Genomic DNA, 27,699 nt, shown 5'->3' with positions numbered 1-27,699 from the left:
ATTAAAGAAAATAGTTTTCTTCCCTATTACTGAATGTCTTCCCCAAACTCAGTTCTTTAATTACCTCACTCATAATTAATAACATTCCCAAACCATTTGCAAAGAGAATATTAAACCTCCAAGTACGTCATTATGAATACGAGTGTAAGTGTGTGTGAGTGACTCAAAGGGTTTATCTTATCTTTTTGTTCTCGTCACTTTGTTCTCTTAGGGTCCACCTGGTCGCCCTGGTCTCCCTGGTGCTGATGGTTTAGCAGGTCCCCCAGGTACCATGTTAATGTTGCCGGTAAGTTGTGTTGAGATTACAGGGTAGCCAGCCTCCAAAAAGAGGAAGTGTGTTTCAAGAAATGTATAGGTGTTTTCTTTTTTCATCTGATTTTGTCTTTGGAATAAGAGATGATACAGAGTTTCTTGTATGGTGTAAGCATTTGAAGATCATATGGTACCTTTTTTTCCCCTCAAATAAAGCATATGCTTTAGTTCCTGCATGGCTGCCAGATTGGAACCTACATGAATGTATTACACTCACTTAAATCCTCCTTATATTTTCAACAGTAACTGTTATTTGCCACTATACATCCTGAACAAGGGGTTTGCTGTTGCACAAAGGGCATGTACTCCCAGCAGGCACATGTGCTTTCAAGTCTCCTTGACATGGAGAATTTTAAGTATTCCATGCTTAAAATTGGACTTCAGTGTCCTCTTTGAAGAGTCAGTGGATCCTTTGAATAGAAATATATGCACATAGCCAGCTCTGCTCCCACTGGAGTCAAAGCAAAACACCATCTGTTTTAGCAGGTGGAGGAACAAGCCCAAAGCTGTTAAAGTATCTTGCAGCTTTGTGGTATGAAAAGTACTATATGCATGGAATTCATTAATCCTAAGTGTATATGTATACATGAAATCTCTGATGAGTACTACCACTACCATCACAGAGAATTGGTAAACCAACTGTAAATGAAGGGGGAGTATTTTTGGTAAGTAAAGCAAAGTAAGTAAAAAGTCTCGGAGCTATAGTTGCTGCAGTTCTGATACAGGAGGCAGGACTCCATCGGTGTCAATAAGGAAAGGATGATTTTGTAAAGTTTCTTTTCTATTTATGAACCAACCAATGGAAGTTAATTAAAATAAGCTCATGTTTTTGACCTCATGCTTTCACCAAGTTCTATTATTGCAGCTGGCTGTGTAACAGAAATATTTGTTTACCAATAATTAATCGATGGAAAAATGCCACTACTCCTCAGGGGAATTATTCCCAAATCATTCTTCCATCTGTAATTGCTGTATCAGTTTGCTCCATTAAAGGTAGTAAGTGTGGACTAATACTTAATCTATCCATAACTTTGGAAAATCTTACTACTTTTATTTTTAGATGTTAATGAGTAGCATCACAAGTGATTTACCAAGTCAAACCAGAAATTTCTCAGTAAGGAAGAAATTGCCTTCAGGTCTCCTAAATTTCAGCCTAGCAGTTTAAACATCATCCAGAATTCTTTTCTACATTTATAAACCCCACTGAGAAGCCACTATCCTTTTATAACAGATGACCTGCTCACTAGCTTGAGAGCCATCCTGATACAAATGAGTAAAGAGTTGGAATCGAATCTAGCAGTGGCAGAATGTCTTGTCACAGAGATACATTCAAAGCACCAGTTAACGTGGGAGACACCTTTTGTGGGATGTGTGGCTCTTCATCATCACATGTGGGGCTTGAATTCATCAGAATGGGTTCACCTTTTCAATGGATGCATGACGATGAATTTAGGCACTTTTACTTGGAAAAATATTTTGAAAATGTGGTTGGTTCCACATTATGGGGATCACTACAAACCACCTGGTCTCCTTTCAAATGATAGGAGGCTTGGTAGTTCTCATTTTAGAAGAGGTCAGGTGCTCATTTGTGGAGGCTCAAAGCAATAAGTTTTCCATCACTTTCCAAAAAATCCTTCCATTCTGATGATAATATGACTGCAGGAGAAAGACCTCAGTTACCATGCCAATTCTGGGTGCAGGGAAACTGAACAAACTGTTGTGGGCAGTGAAAGATTCGTGGCCCTGATATCCAGTGTGCCTATGCTATACCTTTGGAAAGCCGTGCTTCTTGTTGCAGCTTAGTGTCTCTGCAACATTGCAAAGCTTCTGCTGGCAGTTTCATGAGCAATAACAGTCCAGCAGTGCAGCAATGAGTACTTAAATTTTATTCTGTAATTTATTTTGAAATTGTCAGAATTAACACAAAACCGTTTCATTTTAGATACCAAACGTTTTTCAAATTGAAGTCTGCCTTAAATTGAATTGCGTTTTTCTGTGCATCGCTACCAATGTATAGAGTATTAGTTAATTTTGATCATATTTTTAATGAGGTTTTGCAGATAATTAGTCCATTTTGGCCTCTTTTTTAAATAAACAAACAAGTAAACAAAATGAAAACCAAAATCCTATGAAATCAGGAAAATGTTTGCTCATAAGGGATTAGATTTGCACTGCAGCTCTAAACTATTACCAATGACTTAACATTCGTGCTGGATCCAGTGGGCTCAATGCAGCAGTCTTCTGAAGTTAGTGGAATTAAATAAAGACTGAAACCCTGTGTTTTTAAGTGGTTTACACAGTTGCAGAGAATAACATGTATGGTTTTAATTTAATAAATTCTGAATCCTTTTCTTGTTTTCATACTTGCAGTTCCGTTTTGGTGGAGATGGTGAGAAGGGCCCAACAATCTCAGCTCAGGAAGCTCAAGCACAAGCTATTCTTCAGCAAGCTAGGGTGAGTACAAGAAGTCTGCAAACAAAACTGCCACAAGGGTACAGCTCCAAAAAAAATTCCGTTTTATATCATGCAGGATGTGAAGTAGAGAGCTCTAAGCATCATCCCATCACGATAGTTATCCTTATTGACAACAGAGTCAATGGTGGGGGCTATTTGCTAATGCATGATGAAATTGTATTAATATAGAATTGGTATGCTGGCTGGCAGCTTTTTCTTCATACCTGTTGTTTTGTTCTGTTTATTTTCTCAGATTGCCATGAGAGGTCCACCTGGTCCCATGGGACTCACTGGAAGACCAGGTCCTGTGGTATGTAAACAAAACAGGGGCACAGGTTTAAGAACACAGAAATGCAAGTCCATGGATCATCTTCTGGCCTCGCCTATGCCTCTGTATTTGTACTTATTTTATTTAAAAAGAAACTGATACAATTATGTGGTGGGTTGACTCTGGCTGGATGCCAAGTCCCCACCAAAGCCACTCTATCACTCCCCCTCCTCAGCTGGACAGGGGAGAGAAAATATAACAAAAGGCCCATGAGTTGAGATAAGGACGAGGGAAGTTCACTCACCAATTACCATCATGGGCAAAACAGACTCAACTTGGAAAAATTAATTTAATGTATTACCAATCAAATCAGAGTCGAGTAATGAGAAATAAAACCAAATCTTAAAAACACCTTCACCCCACCCCTCCCATCTTTCTGGGCTTAACTTCACTCTGATATCTTTCCCTCCTCTTCCCAAGCAGCACAGGGGGACGAGGAATGGGGGTTGCGGTCAGTTCATCACACGTTGTCTCTGCTGCTCCTTCCTTCTCAGGGGGAGGACTCCTCACACTCTTCCCCTGCTCCAATGTGGGTCCTTCCCACGGGCTACAGTTCTTCACAAATTGCTCGTGTGGGTCCCTTCCGCAAAGTGCAGTCCTTCAGGAACAGACTGCTCCAGCATGGGTCCCCCACGGGGTCACAAGTCCTGCCAGCAAACCAGCCCCAATGTGGGCTCCTCTCTACACGGGTCTGTTAGTTTGAAAGCAGGAGAGGCAGATGGACAAACATGAGTATAGCATCCTACTACTACCAACAGAAAGTACTGGCCAGGTTATTGTCCATATCATTGTGTATAATTATAGCAGCACAATGCAACTGAAAGGTTGCCTTAGTGGCTCTTGCTGCTGTTCCCTCCGGTGACCGCTTTTATTAACAAAGAAAACCCAGAGGGACATAAGATAATTACATACTGTTGAAGGAGTATTTTAGGGAGCATAAGGAATACTCTGGATTGTGTTCTTCCCTGATCCTAGCAGCTTAGCATTCTCTTGTATTCTTGGTTGGCTTAGTAGTGCTTTGTCTCATCTTCATATAGCATCAAAAATTCTGTTCCAGATTATGCTATGCTCCAAATTGGCCAGTCTCATGAACTCAGTCTGTTTATCTAGGTGAAATTTACTGTTTTCAGGTAATTTTTAGCTAAATATCCCACCCAGACCTCACTTGGTCTCCAGAAATTGAAATCACTGGACTTTACTTATATTTTATTTGTATAGGCAGACCTATACAAGAGCAATTCTTTTCTAGATTAATTCTTCCAAAATAAATAGTTGCTACCAAGCAGAGAATTTGCCTTACAGACTCCTCATTGATCATGATTAGGTATGCAATACTTATAAATTGTCAAACACGTTGGGTCTATTTAGCAAACTAATTCACTATTTCCAGCAGTGTATTTAAATCAAGAAACCTGCAGGATAACATTTAGTCTGTACAGACAAAATAACTATAGAACTGCTGTAAGGAAGGAATTCATTTGTAAAGACTGGTTTAATACTGACAGTGGGTTGTATACCTTTAGCTGAGGTATAACCTGGCCTCATACTCCTGCTTTGATGTTTCAAAAGCCTTCATAACAGTTGGACTTGATGATCTTAAAGGTCTTTTCCAGCCAAATCAATTCTATGATTCTATGAATTTCTATGTGCAATGTTCAACAAATGAATATTAATAGTTGTTTTGCTTCTAAGCCACCAGGAGGCTCTAGAAATCCAACTCTTTGATCTGGCAACATTTTTGGCCTACAGTTTTAGAAGAGCTACAGGTTCTTGGCCTGTCAATTGTTTGTGTGCCCAGCTTATTTTAAGAATGAAATAGTTGGAGCTTTTACTCTTAATATGAATTATTTTTTGTTAAATTATTAGTAGCCAATAAGATACATTTACAAACATACTAGTTATTAAAAGTCTTAAACATAGCACTGTCAAAGCCCCAGTTTAGCTTCAACTGAGTCTAGAGATCACATGCTTAATTAAAATAGAATACAAAATAAATCTCTGCCTACAGATATTAAATGTAATCAACTATATTAATTAAAAACATCAGGGAAACCCAAACAGACAGTCACCACCTGCCAAAACTCACTGTTCTCTCACATGCCAGTACCAGCTTGGATCTGATTTTCAGTTTGCTTAGGACTTGATTCAATACCTGCAAGGTCAGCAGGAATCTTTCTGCTCCAGGATGCTAGACTCAGTGCTAAAGCAAGCTGTGAGACCACTTCTTTCTTTGAATCATCACTACAGTGAATAGAGGAGGATTATCAATTTTCCAAAGCCTGCAAGATTCATTTTATATTAAATACATACATTTGGTCACAACCTGTTTCAGAGGTCAGAAATGCAAAAATTCTTTTGCCCATAATAGTAAACTCCAGGATGTTCCTTCCCTGAGCCTGTAATCTATGTGAGCATGTCAAGATTTTTTTGTTTTGTTTTGTCTATTTTTGTGAGACCCGTATTAAGAAAACATAAACTCACTTTGACTAGTTCTGTCCCAGATTCCATGTACAGTATCTTACCCTGGATGAAGATCTGGTTTAGGTCTGTTTGTGAGTAAAACTTACTCTGAAAATCTGTATCATCATTTAATGATAGTAAAGAGATGCAGTTATATAGATTTTCCACTTCAGGGCCAGATGCATAAAGACCTTGATTAAAACATCACTGAAGTTCATGACAAGATTAGACAGGGTATTTTTCATTGATTATAGTGATCTTTGGATTGAACTCCAAGACACTGTTATTTTCTGTAAACAGAAAAAAAAAAGATAAAGGTAAAAAGAGGTGGGTTTAATTTCTGTTGCCTTCCCTACAGCAGATGCTCTTCTGTTTACATGACTTATGTTCTTACTGTGCTCACATTTACCTCTCAAATATTAATATAGAACAAAGGGTTACAACTGATCCCATTCAAATCGACGGGAGTTTTCTTTGGTAATAGAAAGATTTTTGGCCCAGTTAGGCCCAGGGTCTAGATGGTATATTAGGGTATATTTGCTGGTTCAAATGGTGAATTCACACCTCCTGATGAATACGAGATTGATTGGGTTTTCTCCCTGTAATTAACATACAGAAATAGAGAGTAACATTCATTGAAAGAGTTTTTTGTATATTTAAACACTATATTTTGCTTTTTTCATCAAGGGTGGACCTGGAGCAGCAGGTGCTAAGGGTGAAAGTGGTGAACCAGGTCCTCAGGTACAATAATATTGCCTGTTATGTTTAAGCTTGTTTATCTTTTAAAAAATATGTTCATACCACTTAGAAGAAATCAATCAATTATATGTTTTCTATGTGCAATTGAAGAAAAATAGCTTTTACAATACTATCCTAATTAAATGCAATAGCTTGATTCTTCATTTTGAAATATGAAAGTAACAATCTTTATGTAACAAAGAGCAATTACCACATGTAGAGTCTCATCACTTGAAAACCTGTTTTAATATTGTCACTACAGGCTCTTTTCTCTGTTAAATAATCATATGTCAGTCTGCAATTGTATGACCTTAGTTTCTGATCTTATCAGATCTCATAAGGTGAGAGAGGTTGGATTTAGTTGGTAATTCAATAGGATATGTTCAAGACAGACGTGACATCGCAAGAATAAGTCTTTAGGAATCAGTGCATGCTTCTCTTCTCAGCTTACTATTATATCAGTTCCTGTGCAGTGATGTTAAAGAGCACATTGAAATCTTTCAGCTTAAACCTAAAAGTAATAGGGGGTTCTTAAAGAAGTCATGGTAGTAGTCTCTGGAACAATGATTTTGCTAGATCTCAAGTAGTATCATGGATTTGCTACATTATTAACTGCCTGCCTTAAAACGCCGCATGGATATTTGCAGCAGAGTGGAATTAGGTTTTTCAGTCTGGGGTAATTTCATCTCCCTCTAGTTAAAACTGTGCTGTGTAAAGCCAAGACAGCATGCGAGCTGTTTACCAGCACAACTCATGTTTGTGTGAGTTAGGGATCTGAAATAAGCACTCTTTGTTTTCATCAAATAATTACTATGTGACTAAAATAATTTTGGCATGGGAGGAAGAAGGGTTTTCAAACCACAGGACTGAGATCTTCAAAGGCATGAAAAGAATGTAAGAGCTTTTACATTAAAAGGACCAGTTATAGTGCCGTCTCATGAAAACTAGTGTTAAAATTGGTAGTGCTAAGGCCAGTTTGGATGCCCAAGTTCTGTTAAAAGCAATAGGAATTTGGAAACCAGAATCCATCTCCTGGGAAAAAAATGCAGCTTTGTGTGTAAAAAAAATCTTACTTTGTTTTTGAGGTGAGATGTTTAACTAGCCTTTTGCTGACATGAATGTGAGTCTAAGAATTACACTGTTTAAATTCAGGGTCCTCGTGGTGTTCAAGGTGCCCCTGGTCCAAGTGGAAAAGCTGGCAAAAGGGTAGGTAGCATGTGGATCAATCTTGCTCTGGGTAAAAGTTTCTATTTAAATATATTTAAATATTAACTGATTCCACTGCATTTTCAAATGTTTGCCACTTTGGGTTTTTGCAGGGACGTCCTGGAGCTGATGGTGCCAGAGGAATGCCAGGAGAACCTGGTGCAAAGGTAAATAGTAATGAGACCTGAGGCTTTATTTCAGTCTTGGAATGGGCTACACAGATTTTATGTAGGTACCACAGTTTCTTCCAGGCCAACCCAAAATTCTTTTCTCAAGTGAAAATTCTGAGGTTTCAGATAGCTGGGTCAGATGCAAGAGCTGAGAATGAATCATCCATTTAAAATATGGTAATTAATGGTAATGGCTAGTAGTCTGACCTTTAAGTAACTTGATTCTTGTGGCATGATTCCTATCCCTCTGAGTCAGTTTCTAGTTACACAGTATCAATAATAGTAAAGTCAGTTTTGTAACTGCAAAGTGCAGATATAATCAAGCTTTTCATTTCAAGGTATACTTCTTTTTATAAATAGCATAATTACAACACAGTGAAAAAGTTGGTGCAGCATCTTCTCTTTAATGCATAGAAGCAAATTTTGTGAGTTTGATATATGGGCTCCCCTCCATGTATTTCATTCAATAACAAAAGTGTACATATAACCCAGGGTAGAAATTAACTTTTCGAGGGAAGGCGAAATTTTATCAGAGTAGTACAGAATGGAATGGTCATTTACTAAAGCCGTGATTTCTTCTTCCCTAGGGTGACAGAGGATTTGATGGTCTTCCTGGCCTCCCTGGTGACAAAGGTAACAGGGTAAGAAAAAAACGTGTATTTATACAACAACAAATTGATACTGTCACAGAAATAATGCACTATTCATTAAGAATAGCACTAAGGACTATGGGGAAAGTTAAAACAGAATGTCAGCTTTTCACACTACAGAATAATATCTATATTGTCAGGTAATGTATTCCTCAGTAATATCAATCAATAGATAACAACTCATATATATATATAAATGATTTAAATATATTTTCAGAATTCAGATCACATTTTCAGCTAGGTTTTGCTCTGATTTTTCTTAGTTAAGGAATTTGCCTGTTGGATTTAAAGTGATTGTTACAGAAAATAGTAATAGGAAAAGGAAATTAGAATGAATTTTCTGTATCAGGAGCATGAGAGACTTTAACCTGCTGAGAAGCTTGCTCAAAAAAATGCATTTGAATATTTGAATTGCAAACTGAATTTTTTAGTGTGGCTTATTCCAACAGCTGCAGGTTAAAGAAAGATCAGAGTCAGGTCAGATAAGAAAACTTGAAGTAATATTTATAACAACTAATGTACTTGCTCCTTACGTCATACCGATCCGTAGGATGAGATCTGCATCTTTCCCTACAAAGTGTAGAAATAATCACAGCAGGGGATTTCTACTTTAAATTATACCCCTAATGTAGATGCTAGTAACAACATACTCTACTGAATGTACCTCCCTTACTGTTGTCCTGATAAGTGCAATGCACCATAAAAGAAACAGTGAGTGGGAATGTCAACAGAACCATTCCCGTACGTGCTAAAGCTTGATGATCAAGGAATGATTATAGCTCTCACTCTTCAATGGGTTAGCACAGTTGCTGCACTTCACAGAAACTCTCAACTGTGTTGGCTGCTGGCCCGTAATGTAGTTCTTTGTAATAGCATCTAATGATAATCTTTTGAGTTCTGTTTGAAATAGGAAAAGCACTTCTAGTGTCATGCAGAAATGTTTTGTTCCTCTTTTTTCATTTCCTCTTAGGAGTGTAAAGCGTGCAGCGCTTTACGCGAGTCACGTAATTGAACTCCAGCTTGATCGGCAGGTGACCAGCAGAGGGGGCTAGACATTAAGCTCTAGACACTGCTTCACGCTGAAGGCTGGCTGGAAATTGGTTCAGTCAGGGAATGTGTGTCTGCTTTCCAACCTGGAATACTAGAATTGTCTGTCTCTGGGACCTTCCAAGTCATACAGAAATTTTTTTTTGGCAAATATTCTATTTGTTTCTTATTTCCTAAATAAATAAACTAGAATAGAAGACTAAGTTTGGGTTGAAATTTGCAAAATAGTGATGAAAATAATGACTTCTTTTCATCATTTCTTTCATTCTACTATTTAAAAATCACTGCATTCTCATGTTTCTATGGAAATCTTCTGTAAAAGCACAAACAATGATCTTTCTGATAGCAGCTCAATTCAAAGCCAGATGAGATAGCTGTAGCTCTTCGGCTTCATATATACTGACAACGTATAATGCAAATATTCAGTTCTCTTTGGCTTGCAAAAAAGAGCACAGAAAGAAAGACAAGAGAAACACTTTTTCTGATGTAGTTATGTTTCAGCTGTAAGAGAATTGATGTTGAAAACCCATAACTTTAGAGCAAAAGTTTTAGGACTGCTTTTAGAATTAGTTGTATTTGAACTATGAGTTGCAAATTGCATGTCTCTCTGAGGTTATGACTGTGAAACACAAGCTGTCAGACAGGAGTCACTGGATGAGATTCTCTGACTTCCAGTGTAGGGGAGATCAGACCACATGGTGTAGTATTCCTTTTAGCCTCAATATCTATGACTTTGAACTCTTCTTATTTAGATTTACTAGATGCATAACCCTTCTCCAGTATAAAAGCAAGACACTGTATACTAGAACAAAAGGTCTAAGGAAAAAGAAATTAAGGATTTAACAGAACAGTTGAAGGAAAGAATTAGAGAATTGAAGAACTGAGAATGCTGACAATAATAGGACGTTTTGTTCTTACTGTATGACAATACCAGGACACTAAATGCAAGCTCCTAATCTAACTCTAAGTGCCATGTGATTGCAAGACAAGATAGGTAGCCTCTGAGGGGATGAACTATTTCAATATTTTAAAGCTTAAGTCAGTCTTCACCTGTATATTGATTGGAAGCCAGAGCACAGATCATGTGTCTCATGTGTCATCTTTCAGGAGTGCATTTAGCATGTAGAAAAACACATGCTGTATCAGCAGATCACATTGAGTAGTCCCAAAACTTAGCAAAATATAGAAAATGCTGTATTAATTCATCTTACAGATACAAATGTACAGTTCATAGAATTTCATTCTCTCCCATGCTGACTCCAACTTATAGAGGACAGAAAGACAGTAGAATAAAATCCTGACATCCCTAATATTAGACAGCTCTGTGGTAAGAGAGCAAGTTACGTAAAATTCCCTCGGAAATTTTGAAAGAGTAAAGAATGGAGCCACTAAAGAGTGATTCCGTATATCTCTGCTAGGATCCACAGCAGTGATCAGGCTCCTTGGAGGCACTGATAAAATTAAGGAAAACAGCATGAATACTTGGTTGTTGTCCAATGCCAGAAGGAAGTCACAGTCTAAAAACCTGCTGCCCAGAAAGAGGTCAGTCAGTGGTGTTTGAGCTATGCAGCACACTAGTTCTCTTTAGAAATTGGGAAAGAAAAATAAATCCTGAAAGTATGGTCCAGAATCTACTGAGGCTCTGCATATATAGACTTGAAAAGCCCCAGCCTCTGAGGGGAAGTGTGGAAGTCTGGCTGCCTTCCAAAGCCTCAGACAAATCAGTCCCAAGGCTCTAAATGACTGGTGCCAGGGTGCGTGGTTCTGAAAGGTGGTCAGTGCACTTCACCATCTATATTCCAGGGCCCAGAAATTGGTTTATTAACTTCTGAGCCATGTACACATGCCTTATTTTACTGGCAGTAATATATTGTGGAGAAAGAGGGGGAAGGTACCGATGAGACAAAGAAAAATGTGGGTAACACTGCCTTTTGTAGCAGTGGTTTGTGTATGTTCTGGGGTCAAGAACAGTTACAGAGTGAAACTTTGCAAACACAAATAGTTCATTGTTTCAATAATGTTCATTTGTTTTTATACTAATGTAATGAAAGACTTTCCTGAGTACTATGACCTACAGATTTGTATCATTGTGTCAAGACATGTTTTGACACATCAGACTTCAGCTAACACATTTGTTTTCATTTCCTTTCCCATCCATTATTGTTTCCAGCAACAGATGTATTATTTTAATGACTTTCCTTATTCTACAGGGAGACCGTGGCCCACAGGGACCTCCTGGCTTACCTGGTGAAGATGGATCAAGAGTAAGTTGCTATTTACACAGTAAAACATAGAGTGAATCTCATGTAATGGCAATGTGGTCATGATAAATGTTCTTTTTTCCTAAAACTTCTATTCCCCTTGTACAAAACCAGGGAGAAGATGGGGAAGTTGGACCAAGAGGTCTCCCAGGTGAAGCTGTAAGCAATGCTTTCTTATTCTTTCTATTGAACTGTTCTAAATTCCAGGTATAAAAATTACTCTCTGGCTGTATAGAGAGAGTACTGATTCTGGCTGAAAAGCAAGCAAATTAACAGGTTTTTTAGGGGTGAAAAACTACTTACAGGATTAGAATTAAGTCAGGGATATATCCAGCCAAGTATACACAACTTCCAGAATCACAAAGGCCATTTCCTATCCTTTTGTGTAAAATCAGTCACTGCAGTCCTTGAAACATGAGAATATAACCAAGCCCTTGCTGCTTTGAAAATGTTTTCCAAACATCTATTTATTAGAAAATAAGGCCTGGCTTCTCCTCTTTTTTCACACTACTGAGCTTCATTGTGTATTTTTACACTTGTTTCACATACAGAATTTCCTCTGCTGTCAGTTGGAATTCTGCAGGTGCTGTCACTGCAGAGCGGAGTTCTGCATTGCAGGCAAGAAATCAAGCCTCAGAAAGGGGAATTTTACCTTAAATGTATGATATACTGCTGCCTACTTGCGAAGTAGGAAGAAGTCGTTACAGAGTCAGTGTGTTAATAATTTGTGACTATATCATATATGAGGAGACTGGAGACTCAGTCCTGCCTACTTTAGCAGCGTGACGAGACCCAAATGCTCAAAATTAATACTAATTTACATAGTATAAAGCCAAAAGATTATGTTATAGATCAGATCTTGCTCACCTCATTTAGGAGAAAAGCCCTTGGTCTTTGGTGGAATTTTTTAGCAGTTGAGGAACAAATCTGATTTTAGTTTCCAGAATGCTTTGCATTTATTGTAATAAAATTATTAGTAATATTTAATAATTTATTGGATCTTTGCTACAAATAAAAGAACTGTTTTACACTTAGAATAGTGGTATAGCGTATGACAAACTATCATGTTTCCTAAAGACAGGAATACAAATGTATGCTACTATCCAGGTCAGACCTTCAGGCCAAGACACAGCTGAAACTTTAGTGGAAGATGCTGTGCCAATGTTCTGCACCAGAAAATATAGATAGTTACCTCCTACGGTTCTCTGAAATGACCATACAACAACTAAATCAAAGCTTGCTTTTCCACTGACATCCTGTTCAGACATATGGCGGCCTTCAGGAGAATCTGTTATCAGTGTATTTTTTCCTTTCTTCCTTTCTTTCTTGCTCCCTCAACCCCCATGCTGCCTTCCCCTCATTCTTCCTACTGCTCATGACATTCCTTGCCCAGTCCTGCTCCTGGGCCTCTCTGTTTCAGAAAAAATCATGCAGGTGTTAATAAGTGTTTCTACTCTTACAGGGTCCGCGGGGATTACTGGGCCCCAGAGGTACACCTGGTCCCCCTGGACAACCTGTACGTATGAACTCTTGTATTTGCAATTTCCAGAAGAAAAATGGAAGTCCACTTTAAGTTGCTCATGTTTATATTGTTTATTGTAGGGCATTGCAGGTGTTGATGGACCTTCAGGCCCAAAAGGAAACATGGTGAGTAAGCGAGCTGGGAAGTAAATAGGGAGTGGATTCTAAGAATCCTTTCCAAATTCTCTTATCCCTGCCACTGTGCCATCCCTTCCGTTTAATTAAACTTTTCTGTCTAAATATTCAGATTCATTATGATCTTACATAGAAAACAGAAGCCGCCTATTACTTAATTTTCAGCCAAAAAGCCTAACCATGCTTTCTTTTAAGCTCCTTTAATACCATGGACTCCAGTGCTTAGGTCCTATGTGTGGGCTGTTATTCTCTATTAAAGAAAAGGCCATGAAATTCATTAGCATGAAAAAATATCATACTGGGTAGAAAGTTGGTGGTAGACTTTAAAGAGGGAGGAACAAAGATGAGTTTGTAATCCTTTTAGTCCTGACAATGAAGATCTGTAGTGCAGAAATGCAAACCTAATGCCCTGGTGGTTTTTTTTGCATGGTAGGGTCCTCAAGGGGAACCAGGACCTCCTGGTCAGCAAGGAATCCCAGGCCCACAAGTAAGTGTAAAATAACTCTCAAGGAATACAAAGTAATGTGCAGCGAATGTTTGATAAATGGAAATTACTAAAAGGTTAGCTTTTCGTGTGCAAAACTGATAAAGCTTCAAGGATTTTATAAATAATGCTGCAAATGTGCTGAGGGCAGTGGGAGCAGGGTTTTCAAGTAAGCTTTCAGAGGGATTTTTAATTCAGGAGAAAAATGACTCATTCAGTGTTCCTGGAATGCAGCAGGAATGGCCACACCTGGAGGAGGGTTCTGAATAGGATCTTGTTACAGACCTACTGCCAGAATAGTGGCTTGTGCAAAAGGCTCACACAAAACTCCTGATCTGACTCGTAAGGGGGGGAAAAAAAGCCACTTATATTTGCCAGTGTGTTTAAAGAGATTAATGAGGGACCTTTAGTAGGGTGAATGTATGTATATTGTTCTCCCCAGTTTCTCACACTGGTTTCTTTTTAATAGGGGCTTCCTGGTCCGCAAGGTCCTATTGGACCTCCTGGTGAAAAAGTAAGTTACAGCATTTTTTCTGGTATTTCACAGTCGGTTCTGTGCAACAACCTTGCTTATGTGCTTAGGGGGTTTGCTATGTTTTTCAGAATAGTAACCAAAGATCTAAAAATTAGCAGATATTCCTGAAATCATCAAGTAAATGAATAATCAATGGAGGTCTGGCTTTCCTCTCATATACACTTTTTCACAAGCGTAATTTCCTCCCTTTATTTTGGATTCATTCTCTGTTATTAGCTTCAGAATCCCATCTACAATATTAAACAGTGTGTACTTGTATGTTAATTAATTTCACGGCAAGCTGTGAAAGTTATTTTTATTAATCTCTTTTTTATAACAAAGTTTTACCTACTCAAGTCTGATTCTGTTCTCTTTTTTCAAGGATTATATCTTGACATAACTCTGCAGTGTAATCGGCATACTGTAGTGTGACTGTACTGTGGGGGTTTTTTCCTAATCTATCTGTTTGTACATGTTCTTATGGTTTGAGACATGTCTTTTGTTAATTTTAAAAATGTCACTGTTTGATTTTACACTGATTTTACCTTTCTTCCCTTTTTGCTGAATTCCTACTCTGTTGATCCTTCTTTGATTTGGCTCCCCTTCACTGTTTAGTATATACTTTAGGAGAAATTGAAGGAGATTTTAGGAAACAATATACATGCTTTAGACCTGCCTATGTGCCTAATAATACTAAGAAGTATTTTTCTAGCAAAATGGGCTAGGTCCACTATATACATGTTCCAGAGGCTTTCACAAAGACATAGCATGCCTTTCAGCTATGATTGCTGGGGTTCTGTAACCTGTGCTCTTTGCCTCTTGATCTTGTTGGTATCTTTCATATGGTGAATCCTTTAATTCCTGAAATTCTAAATAATAGGTAATTTTGTACACTGGAGAATTCTTCCCCACCTCGTGTTGTGTGTGTGCATGTTCATAGCGTAGTTCCTGAATCCTGTTCTCAGGCAAGCACCCATTGAAAAATATGGGTGATTTGTATTGGCTAAAGATTGTAAAAGCTGGCCTTGCACTTATACATTGTAATAATATCTTTCTGGGTTTACTTTTGTTATATTTTTGGTTTATCCCTGATATCTATATCAAGGGTATAACTACATTTTATATCCTTAGCTCTTAGAGTTAAATGTATTGGATATGGCTGGGGCTTTTTGTCCTTTTTTCTTCCCTGTTTTGTTTTTTTTTTTAATTTTTTTTTTTTTTTATAGCTACTCTACACCTGGGGTGGGTTCACCAGTTGTTTTAACAGAGATTAAAATATTAAAAAGGTTTAAGGTAGTTTGCTGGTTTAGGACATACCAGTCCTCAGCAAGTATGATCCACCATCATCCTAGCAAATTATAGAATGTTCGCTATGGTTCTTAAGATGTGTCTCTGTTACTGCATTTAGGGACCTCAAGGCAAGCCTGGTCTTCCTGGCCTTCCTGGTTCTGATGGACCTCCTGTAAGTAACCAAATATTTCATCCCTTGAATGTTTAAATACTTTTACCAAGTAATAAATATTTCTTGATACCTGTGTTGCAAAAAGAAAATGGAGAGTAAAAGCACTGGTAGTCCTAGCTGGCAACAGTATTATAAAATCCATCTAAAACCCCTGTATCATCTGAGCTGTTAAAACTAAGAGAATTACATTTTTGAAGCAGCTGCTAAAAATGGCTTTGGGCTTTCAAAATGGAGTCCCAGATGATGAAATGCACTTGAAACATCTGCAAGGATGTGTAAATAACCTAACTGACACACAGAGGGCCAGATACTGTTTCACTGTAGTCCAACTATGTCAGTATGGCAAAGCAAATCATCTGTAAAAATACTCACCACTTGTTTTCTGGGGAAACATAGAATAGACTAGATCTTTCTCTGCCTCCTGACCTAAGGTGCTTATTACATGTTTGGGCTGCTTCGTTCATTGTCTGCACTGGGACAGACCTAAGCCAAACTTCAGAATCTTGTGATTGCTAAGGAATTTAGCTTAGCTCTGAGGCTGCATTCACGCATGTGAACAGAGAGTGTAACCACCTCAGTAGCATTGCTTACAGTTCAGGCGTTTAAATTTAAATGGAATCGTTCATAATGACATACATATACACTAGTTTTCTTGCATCAAAAACATCATGTTGTTATACCATCAAGAGCTATTAGACAGTCAGTGTGACTTCTCAGACCATCTCTCTCCTCTCCATACGATTTTCCCTTACAATTTTTCTTTTAGAATAAATCTGCATTCCTTAAACCTGACTTTCAGCACAGTTTTGCTAGGATAAGAACAACAGAACTGACTGCAGGGGTTTCACTGCATAGATGCTTATATTACTAATACAGAATTGCACCCAGGGCTCTCACAATCTCTTTTACCTGCCAAAGTACCATTTTCATGGAAAATGTTAAATATGCAATGACAGTCCAGCTGGAAGTCTGTATCTTGAATCATTGTCTAAACATTTGAACTTTACCCCTTATCCTTTGCTGCATGCTGGGAACAATATTAATTTCCACACATAAGCATTATTTTAAAATCTGCATCTTGTTAAACCTTAAAATCAAGGGTAAATGCCGTAAGAGATAATCAGGTGTTTAGCACAGATCTGTACCTGATATACATCCCTATTGTGGTGGGTTGACCCCAGTCAGCAGCTAAGCATCCACACAGTCACTTGCTCACTCCTCCCACAGCACGGTGGGGGAGAGAATCAGAAGATCAAAAGCAAGAAAACTCATGGGTTGAGGTAACAACAGCTTAGTAAGTGGAGCAAAGTTACACACACAAGCAAAGCAAAATAAGGAATGCATTCACTACTTGCAGCGTGCAGGCAGATGGCTAGCCACTTGCTGGAAGGTTGGGCTTCAGCACATGTAAGGGTACCTTGGGAAACCATGAATGTCCCCTCCTTCCTTCTCTTTTCGCTGAGCTTTTATTACTGAGTATAGCATCATATGGTATGGAATAGCCCTCTAGTCACTTTGGGTCAGCTGTCCCAGCTGTGTCCCCTCCCAGCTTCTTGACCATCTCCAGCCTACTTGCTGAGGGGTTAGAATGGGACAAAGAGAAAACCTCCACACTGTGCAATCACTGCTCAGCAATAGCCAAAACATTGGGACATTATCAACACAGTTGTGGTCACAAATTCAAAACATATCACCATGTGGGCTGCTATGAAGAAAATTAGCTCCTTCCCAGCCAGACCTAGTACACCTACCCAAAATTATCTCCCTCATGCACAAGTAGGTTTGCTCAGAGGAAGGGCAGGAGAGGCAGGTCAAACTAAGTCCATTCTAATTGACATGAGCTAGTCACAATTGTAGAATTACACTGCTGACTGAAGACAATGAGCAGTACCTTCCTGATTGCAATGAGCTTTGCAACTGCTCCCATGATATCTGTGTTAAGATGAAGTGAAAGCTCAAGAGCATTTTTTCAGGGGATCAGGAAAATTCTTGCTATGCTATTTCATTTCACTTCTATGTGAAGAAGTGTCCTTCTATTTTGAAGGCAAGACATTGTTAAAAGTGGTATATTACACTGGAATTAATGGAAATCTAAAGGGATATAAATATGCTCTTTAATAGCAGCATTTTTAAAGTCATTTAATGTTATAGAGACCTCTGATACTGGATAGAAATTTAAAATTTTGTACAGAAAAAAAGCATATTCTAGGAGATTAGGATTAAACAACTGACATATGTACATTTTAAAAAACAGATAACAAGTATTCAATGTTAGTAAAGCAAACTTTTTAAAGGAAAATTAATAATCACTGCAAGTATCAAATAGTTTTTATTGTAATCATTCTTTTAATAAAGAACGTATTTCAAACTGTTTTCCAAGGCCAGAAAATTGAATATAAGCAGCAGAGGTTTGTCATATAAGATTAACAGCCACATCAAATCATATCATATTTGGCACACTGAAAACATTTTGGGATGTCAATGACACCAGAAAAAGAATGGTTTTAGTAACTGGCTACATGTTATGTGGGACCACATGCTTGGCAAAACTAGAGATTTACTATACTCTGCTAATAAAACTGATGAACATCAATAGAAAAAAGATTCCTGAGTGATCCTCATAAACAATAACCTTCTATTAACCTTTAGTTTCATTCAGTTGCCTTTAAATTTTGCAGCATTTTAGTGTAAATTTTGTAACAAAAAGTATGAACAGGTTAATGTTTTGAGCATCAATGATGTACAACAAAGACTAAGACTTAAACATATTTTGTTTTAAAAGCAAGTCACAGTTTATAACAAAGACAGAGAATGTTTATAGCATAGAATGGTAAAACTAGGTCAGCCTTCCATTGGATTCAGCAATAAATTCCATAATCTTTTAAATAATTTTAGGAATGTCTTCATGCTGTAATTTTAATCACCCTGCTTGTTTCAAAATCAAATTTGAGTGTCTTGCATTAAAAACCTCTTGCTGCTGAAGCATTAAACGGAAGGGGTGGTCAGGATATTCCTAAACCGTTAACATTGACATAATTATTGTCTAGCTTTTCCTTTGTTGTGTAAATTAAATTGGTATTGAAAGCAAAATCTTTCCTCAGAATTTTGTGTGTGTGTGTGTGTTCTAATACAGAAGAAGGGTGATTAGTGACATGAAACGCAAGTGTTTAAATAATTGTGGGTTTATAATAAAACATCACTATCGAAAAATGAGTATTTTCCAAATCACATAAATTTCTCTTAAATCAGGGTCATCCTGGCAAAGAGGGTCAGTCTGGAGACAAAGGTGCATTGGTGAGTTTTAAAACTTTTCCATTTATTTACATAGCTTTCAAAAAAACCTTTGGCAGTTTTTCAGCTTTATGACACATTTGTTGCTCCAGGAACTGTTTAGGAAGATAATAGAAAACCCATGACACATTCAAAGCATCTGTGTGCAGATAAACATATTCATAATATTCTACATATTATAGAGATTCTAAATAATATAGAGATTACTCTTGAAAAGTAAAACTGATCGTGGAGTTGACAGAATGGCAATCAATACAAGTTGCATACATTTCATATAGGTAACTTGCAAATATTTTGAGTTTACAATTCCATTGTATAGAGTACCCAGAGTTCTGAGTACTCTTAAGAACCTTGTTTTTTTAAGATTTGCAAATGCATGCATAGACATTGTATTTTTTAGGTCACCTTCACGTCAGTGACAGTGAAAAGTAATTTATTTCTTTATGCAGCACTAAAAGGTCTTGGGGCTCTTTAAAGCATTCTGCTTGCTCACTATTGACCCTTATTTATCCAGAACAGCACCCTTTATAGCACTTAAATCAGTTTCAGTTGCAGTACCAATTTCAGTGGCAATACTAAAAGATTGTATTCTGGATAAATAGGATGAATGAATGAATGAATAGGTCATTTCAGAAAGTCCAGTTCCACTGACAGCAGCATATTACTATTTGTTCAAAATGTTGTTATGTTAGAGGCTTGTAGATACTATCCTCATTTCTTAAGAAAATAAAGCTTACACAGAGCATCTGTGTTTTGAAAGTAGAAGGTACGTGACCATTTGTCAGTTGTCCTTATGTCTTTTGAATTTACTGATCAATTTCAGCCAAATTTGATAGAAAAATTTATTTCTCAGAGATGTTAACAGTCTAAAGGTTTTGTGAAAAGATATAGTTGGAAAGGGGAAAAAGACCTTATCAATGGCCCCGTTAAGGAAAGATTCTGTTATCTGTCCATCTCAGACATCAGAGAATCAACAAAGCAGCTCAGCCTCAGACACAGATATGTATGTTTCCAGGCTTCCTTGCTTCCACTGTTTACAGAACTGTTTCTTTAGGGAATGCCAGCAGATTGCATAGTATTGAAGCTGAGCTTTTTTAAAATGCTCGACAAACAGTAAATAACAGCATCCAGACACTGGTCAGTATTGATAGCACCATAAGCTGTTTAGCTTTCAGGTTTGGAATCTCTTTCTTTTAAAGACCATAATTTTTATTATTATCATTATTTTGATCTCTACTTTTGACTTGTATCATCATCATAGTTAACATATACGTTTTCTCCAGTAAGGTTTCTAAGTGGCATCTTTTTGGTTTTGTTTGTTTGTTACTTTTTCCAGTTACCATTGTTTCAGGTAATTTATGTTGTGGATAGATGTTTCCCAAATATACAAGTAGAACCAAGTTCATAATTCTATTAATAGTTTTATAGTGACATTGAAGGGTCCTTTGTGATGCCATGACATTTCTTAGTGGCAGGCAGCCCAGTGTTATTTCGATGTCTAACACAAGACTGCTGCATTATACTGAAAGAACAAGGATTACACTCAGAAGAGAACTGCTTGCTAACCAAGTACTGTACAAACAAAGGTTCTTTACTCCAATATATTTTAGGGGCCTCCAGGTCCTCAGGGTCCCATTGGCTATCCAGGTCCTCGTGGTGTAAAGGTAAGATTTAATTACTGGATTCCTCTCCCCACCCCTTTTTGAATATTTGCATGTGGGTAATTCTTTATATTCTTTCTTTAGGGAGCTGATGGTGTCCGTGGTCTCAAGGGATCCAAAGGTGAAAAGGTAAATCTGACTGCATTTAATTCCTTTCCCTTTTCTGTGTTCTTTATTTGACTGCTACATCTTCTGTCTCCTTCACTGCACTGTGTTTTCTCTTGCAGCAGTGGGTTTATTTTTGCCTTACCCTAAGGACATACCAAGCCCAATTCATAAATCAGTGACCTCCATGGTTATTTACAAAGTGAATATAAACCCTTCAGTTATTAGAATGGTTTTGGGTCCTCTTTGCACCAGTTTAGGTAACTTCTCTCTAAGGTGCTCTTAAGTAGAGAATTAGACATCCCCTCTCATGTTAATAGATACTGTAGTCGATACTGAGAAGTTTGTGCATCAGAGAGATTTGTGGCGATAATAGTATTATTTTACCCGTTTTGATAGCACTGTAGGCTAGATTTTGTAATTTTTGTGTACGTCTTCCAATGGCTTTTCCAGGTATTTTTGTCCCAGATCTCTGGCTTTGCCAAAGTGATGGACATCCCCAGTCAGATGCAGATACAGGAACATGAAGAAAGCTTTTACACCCATCCCCCTGATACCATTAGTGCTGTACGTAGAGCTCTCACTAGAGCAAACACCAACTACTGCAATCTCTACTGACTTCTGATGGTCTGCAGTGGCTGAAACTACAGCCAGTATTGGTTTAAATTCCCACTTTCCTCATCACTCAGAATAAGAGACAGATAACAAACACCATCAGTTGTACCTCCTGACCACACAAGCAAATTCAGCTGTGTGGCTCTGGTGGCTACTGTGTATGTATTTATAGATATTCCTCAAGCAGAAGACTCCCTCTTGCCAAAAAACCTTGATTTCAGTGCTAGAGATCAGTCTTTCTGGTGCAGATGCCAAGAGATGCTGTTTTCAGGCTTTCCTAAACCTCAGTTTGTCTTGTCTGCATACTCATTTTAGAGTTGCTCATTACATCTAAGCTGAAAATAGCATGTTTAATACCTGTGGAGACTGGACAGTTAAAAAACCCAGATTTTTTAGTGCCTTATTGAGTGATTAATATCCAGCTAGGACAAAATACAGGAGTGACATATAAATAAGCTTAATATATGTGTGTATATATATGTGTCTATGAATGAATACTGATTAGCATAATCTCCACAATATTTCTGTGTTCCCAAAAATTGATCTCACAGTTGCAGTAAGACACTGATCTCTACTGAATACCTCGAAAGGTCACGCAAAGATATTTCATAGATTGTCCTCACAGTGCTTTAAAGGCCTGTTACACAGGCCTTTTTTACTGAAGTTATTCACATGCCATTACATGGGGGAAAGCACTGTAAGAGACAGAAATAAATAAAGTCATCATTCAGGAAAGCCTCTGTAGATCTGGAATGGTCCCAGGGATATCAGAGGAGGTCCATCTCTGTACTAACCAGTAAATGCGATGAGAAGTCTTTAGCTATTTTATTTTTTATTAACAGCAGAAGAGGAAATAGAGCATTCAGCTCTCTCCTCCTACATGGAATAAAATCAACCTCTTGTAGATCTCAATAGCTGGAACCTCACTCTGAAAGCTGAAGAAGAGTTTCAGTTCATTTGGCAGCAATTTGGTCGGTAGTTGGCACATGGTCAGTCCTTGCTGATATGTTGCAAAGTGTTCTCATGTAATTATTACTGTCCATGGCCAGAACTGAGCAACTTTTACAACTAAAGCTTTTTTCATGTATTCTACACTCTACCTTTTTCACCTCTCTGTAAATTTTAAGAAAGACCACCTTGAAATTTCAATTTGTGCAATATGACCATCTGAAGCTTAGTTTCACCATCTAGAAAGCATGGGAAACCTGCTTTTATAATGGTCTTTAGTATATTTTTTTCAATGAATCACGATGGGTTACTTCATCTTTTTTTACATGAACACATACTGAGAAACTATTTTTGCTTATTTGATTTTTTTTTTTTAAATTTTAATGTCTCCTCACCTGTTTTGAGCTGTTTACCACTAGCAAATCTATTTCTATCACCCTTTTTAGGGTTATTTGTTGTATGCAGCATAACTGCTTCTGAACAGAGTCAAAATGGCTTTGGCCTTGTAATCTGTCTCAGTTGCTGATCAGGGAGAAGATAAAGCTTTTGTGGGCCCAGGAATGCAAAATCCAAACTTCTTTTTCAAAGTGGGGATGAAATAGAAAGCCTTTCTTGGTTTGTTTTTTTTTTTTTTTGAAGTAATGTGGGGCACAGTATCACTCTTTCCTGGCTTTATTGACAGTCAAAATATTACTCAGATTCTAAGTCAGCAATGTTACTTCAGCATATAAAAGAACTAACAGCATCATAGTAAAACATTTTACTGTGTGCTCATTCATCACAAAGACCTTTGCTCCCAGCGTGTAACTAAGCATCAGATAAAAATGCAATCAATAGTCTTTGTTGTCTAGATATTGGAGTGCTAGTTGTATCATGAGTTAGATTAAGAAAGAGGTAACCAAAAAGTGATCAGTTATGCTAGAGCAAGTCGTGAACAACTCCACTGAACAGCTCTGGAGATTTCTGTTTGTATGTGAACTAACTCAGACAAGTGTAAATACAACTTGTCTGAGTACTGTCTACTTGTACTTCAGCATGGAGACCTGTTAAAATGCTTGGAGTAAATTCTCTGCCAGAATTTACTAGGCAGTAATTAATTCTCACTATGAATAACAATAATGTGCACCTTTTTTGCCACTGTATATGGATTCAGTCTTAATGTCCGTTTTTTTTTTCTTTCCTTCAATCACATCAGCCAATGAGAGTAGGCAGGGATGAGTATTGCTGGACATTGAACTACTATATACAGATGACTAATTCTTCTTTTAGGTTATGAACATTAATATCTGTTTCAGGGTTTTTTTATTAAGATGTCACAACCAGCCAATTTTTTTTATTCCTTTCTTGATGCTATTAAGACACTAATTTAAAAGAGAAATTAATTAAAACAGAGGTTCTGCTATCAAAGAGAATAACACTGAATAATTTGCCACCAATTTTTTAGTTAATTGAATGGATAACCTTATTAAAAAGAGTGATAATAAAAAAAAAGCTTAGGAGTTAAGAAAAAAATTTACAAGATAATTCGTAATAAAACAGAAAAATTATATTGTCTCTATCTTTAAACAGATTTTAAACAGCTGCTATTAGGAACTTTCAAACTAAAGAGTCATTTTGTATAGTGCACTGATATACTTTCTCTAAAACAGCAATAGCCATATCAGATTTTCTGATGTCTGAAGTTCTCATTTTATCTATGCAAATTATTTTAATCTATAGTGAATGTATTTTCTTATTCTGTCTGCAGAAAAAAATAATCCTCCCTATTACTAAAAGTCATTACATGCATTTCTGCCTTTTTTAGGGTGAAGATGGTTTTCCAGGATTTAAAGGTGACATGGGCCTTAAAGGTGACCGGGTAGGCATTTATTCATAGCCCATATGTTCTTAAAAAGCTTAAGTGATATTATTTTGAAAGGATCACTGAAGTGAACAAATAAATTTAAAACAATAATAAAATAAAATGAAAGCTAGTAGATGAAATTATTTCTATTCCCTGTGCATGCACAGATTTGAGCCAGAGATTTGGTTCTTGTGAATCAACAATGACCAGTTATAGAGGAAGAGAATGTCATTCCTGAATATCTTTTTCACTAAGCTTCTTCCTAGGCAATCTCCTTTCTCATATTCCAAGATTTCCAGTATTTGCCTGAGGAAAATTAATCTGTCCAGGATAAAGATGTCCATTCCAATCTAGCATCTTGCAAATCTCTGCCAAAATGTTATTTAGCCCAATGGGCCCTTACTTCCTTTCACAGGAAGTGTTATGGAGGTTCCAAAAAAAACTTCTCACAAGAGTCTCCTGGCCTGTATCTGTTGTCTGTGTACATAAATAACTGTGAAGGTGGTATCCACATAAGTACTTAGATACAGACATTTTTCTTTCTGTGGACTGTCAGAGTGCCTTCACAAGAATTTAAAGAAGGAAAAATAAAAATATGTAGTTTCCAAATGCAGCTCTCTTCAGGCAAGGTGACTGGGCTCTTCCACTTGTGAAAGTAATATTCAGTGCCTAATTTATATGTATTTGCACTTATACTATGAACATAAGCAGTGGTATTTCCCTAATTGGAAATAGGACAGGGCTCGAGCAACCTGATATAGTTGAAGATGTCCCTGTGCATTGCAGGGAGGTTGGATTAGATGACCTTTAACGGTTCCTTCCAATCCAAAGCATTCTATGATTCCATGATTCTAATCTCTATTTACATTTACTGAAAACTTATTTTCAAGTAATTGTAGGTAGTCTTTCTAGTATATGCATAAAGGCAATTGTTCCATGTTTATAAGGTGGTCTATTTTAGGGAGAAGTTGGTCAGCCAGGTCCACGGGGAGAAGACGGTCCAGAAGGTCCAAAAGGTCGAGCAGGTCCATCTGGGGACCCAGGTGCTGCTGGTCCAGCTGGGGAAAAGGTCAGTAGCCAGATACCAACATAAACATGTCCTTGCCTCATAGCATAGATGGAGCACCCATGATCTTCATCTCCAGATCTGCAAAATCTTCAGCTACCTAACAGTAGTTTTTATGAGACACTACTACAGCAGTTCACATTTGAACAAGTATTGGGAATCGTTAATTCGTAATTATTCAAAAGGGCATTATAATACTTCTTCGGCACATAAGGCAGCTAAAGTCTTATCCCAAATTACACACAGTGCACGCCAGCTAAGGAAAATATGGTGAAAAGAAAATAATTGAGCACAAAGGAGGATAAAGGTGCTGCTGGAGAGTGAATTAATATTCGCATTTTATGACAAATTGTGGCATGAAGATTGTTTTAAAGTGAAAACGTATCCTGAATAAAAATCCAAAATAGGGTTGGCAAAAATGAAAGGGGCTGTTAGAAGGGAGGACTGAAAAAAGGATGGTGATACGAAATACGAACACAAAAATGAGTATGAATCTCTGTAGAATCCTGCTCTCAACAAAAAACACTTGAGATGATTGATATAGAGGAGGAAAGGAGGCTGAGGAATGTGTGCACAGGTACCATATTTCACTGGGTTAGACCATCAGAAATGGAAGGTGATTTCAGTGGCATTTTGGATAAATGAGAAAGAAGGACAGAATAAAATAAAACAAAAATGATGTGTCAGAAATGTGTATACTCTATTTCACAAAAGTGAGAAGATGCTGTTGAAAATATTTCTCTTTAAATTTTTTTGTAACTGTGGCTTTAATGCTAGTTCTGTCTTGAAAAGAGTAGGACAGAAGGTGCATTTTACACAACATTCTCACTTTCACTGTCTTTAAAAGAGGAACAGTTTAGTATTTTCCAGCAACATCCCACCTGACATCATGATTAATTATTCTTTCTGTCTTTTTATCTGTATAGTCTTTGAAAGTATACATTGAAATCTTAGTAAGTATGTGGTGCTACCAAAAAGGTAACAAGGTTCAGAGATAAGAGTTTTTCCAGGAAGAAAAAAAATTATTCAGCAAACTTCGTAACAAACTCTCTTTTCATCAAAAATTGCTACTTCTCGCAAGTATGTCATTAGAAGAAGTTCAGAAAGTTGTTAGGGTTATAATTTGAGCCTGTTGGCATTCGTAAACCCTTAGAAAAGTATATATCCTAAAACTCAGTTCACTCATTACAAAAAAAAGATGTATTTTCAAGTTTAGTTAACTAATGGGAACTATTTATGAATTAATGTTCTCCACAATTTTGCAAGATATCTTACTAGCTATTAGGTCATTGAATTGATTCATTATGTGATGAATCAAAGAACATACAAAAAAAGAACCTCAGAACTATTCTCCTACATGAATGCAAGCTGATTTCACACCAGAATGCCAGTGTACTCAGTTTTAACTACATCAGAAAAACTGTTCAGTATAATAAGGGTCATATTATTTTCACCTACAGTATATTTGCATTCTCCAGAAAGAACCGTGTTTTATGGCAATGGTTGTTTTCAGTATAACTGACCTGACAAAAATGTAAGAATATTGGGAATTTTTCAAAAATCTGTATTGTTGTCATGATATCTGCAGAATAATTAATTGACTGAGGACATCTACAAAACAGTCCGTTTTCCCCAAGTCCTTATAATCTAAGTAAAAAAACCCAAAGTAAACCAAACAAAAAAAAAAAAAGTTGGTTTTAGTTGTTAGGTTTTAAATATGAATTTGAGTTCTTTTTAATTCTCATTCAAATTACTCAATGTGAATATAGATTCATGTTTTCAAGCATTTCTTCTTCACTGTGACATTTATGGGGTTCTCACAGTCTCACAAATCCAGAATCTGAAGCCCTAAATTGGTGTTGCACGAAGTTATTGAATTCTATGATGTTGATCCTATGCTACTTATTTTAGCATAAAGACTAGAATAATCTTTGTGAATTCTTAGATCTCCCCACAATATTAGGGAAATGCCTATAAGACCAGTTATCAATGTCCTATTCCCCTGTCATTCCTATGACTTATTTAATGCAAACGTAGTACTGAAACTGATCCTGTGATTAGAAAATTCTCTTTTCCAAGTAGGTCTAGAGCTGGATTTGCTTAGTAAAGAAAATACCAAGTATGCTGCAAAAAAAATTAGGAACATAGCAGAAAAGAGCTTATAATCAAAAACCATCCATATTCACACTCAAAACCTAGGCAACTGAGCTTGCTTAACCCTAAAATCAGGGACAAAACTTCCAGTGATTTTGGCAAGAATTTGATGCACTGTCATGCTGCAAAACATTTCAATCATTGTAATGCATGCAGCTTGTTTCAGTGTGGCACATAACTGGCAGCATTATCATTCTTTTCATAAATCAAAGAATTCTTCTTTAATAATTTCTCAGTCAGACACATGCACTTACATGAATATGATAATACACAA

At 37.2% G+C, this 27,699-nt stretch overlaps 1 protein-coding gene across 6 annotated transcripts in view; it reads left to right on the top strand.

Moving 5' to 3' along the window:
* The window catches only part of COL11A1 (collagen type XI alpha 1 chain), a 149,850-nt gene that overhangs the window by 59,314 nt on the left and 62,837 nt on the right, over positions 1-27,699 (top strand). For all 6 annotated transcript variants that reach the window (XM_075760044.1, XM_075760042.1, XM_075760043.1 and 3 more), the window contains 19 exons: positions 212-286; positions 2,683-2,766; positions 3,020-3,076; positions 6,242-6,295; positions 7,445-7,498; positions 7,612-7,665; positions 8,256-8,309; positions 11,576-11,629; positions 11,741-11,785; positions 13,089-13,142; positions 13,229-13,273; positions 13,716-13,769; positions 14,236-14,280; positions 15,689-15,742; positions 18,992-19,036; positions 20,644-20,697; positions 20,779-20,823; positions 24,167-24,220; positions 25,167-25,274. In XM_075760044.1, the coding sequence (XP_075616159.1) occupies positions 212-286; positions 2,683-2,766; positions 3,020-3,076; positions 6,242-6,295; positions 7,445-7,498; positions 7,612-7,665; positions 8,256-8,309; positions 11,576-11,629; positions 11,741-11,785; positions 13,089-13,142; positions 13,229-13,273; positions 13,716-13,769; positions 14,236-14,280; positions 15,689-15,742; positions 18,992-19,036; positions 20,644-20,697; positions 20,779-20,823; positions 24,167-24,220; positions 25,167-25,274 (1,089 nt within the window). The remainder of the gene's footprint in view (positions 1-211; positions 287-2,682; positions 2,767-3,019; positions 3,077-6,241; positions 6,296-7,444; positions 7,499-7,611; positions 7,666-8,255; positions 8,310-11,575; positions 11,630-11,740; positions 11,786-13,088; positions 13,143-13,228; positions 13,274-13,715; positions 13,770-14,235; positions 14,281-15,688; positions 15,743-18,991; positions 19,037-20,643; positions 20,698-20,778; positions 20,824-24,166; positions 24,221-25,166; positions 25,275-27,699) is intronic.

The sequence above is a fragment of the Balearica regulorum genome, chromosome 8 (genome assembly GCF_011004875.1).
Source record: "Balearica regulorum gibbericeps isolate bBalReg1 chromosome 8, bBalReg1.pri, whole genome shotgun sequence".
Lineage (NCBI taxonomy): Eukaryota > Metazoa > Chordata > Aves > Gruiformes > Gruidae > Balearica > Balearica regulorum.
This window is presented reverse-complemented; position numbering and strand designations above follow the sequence as displayed.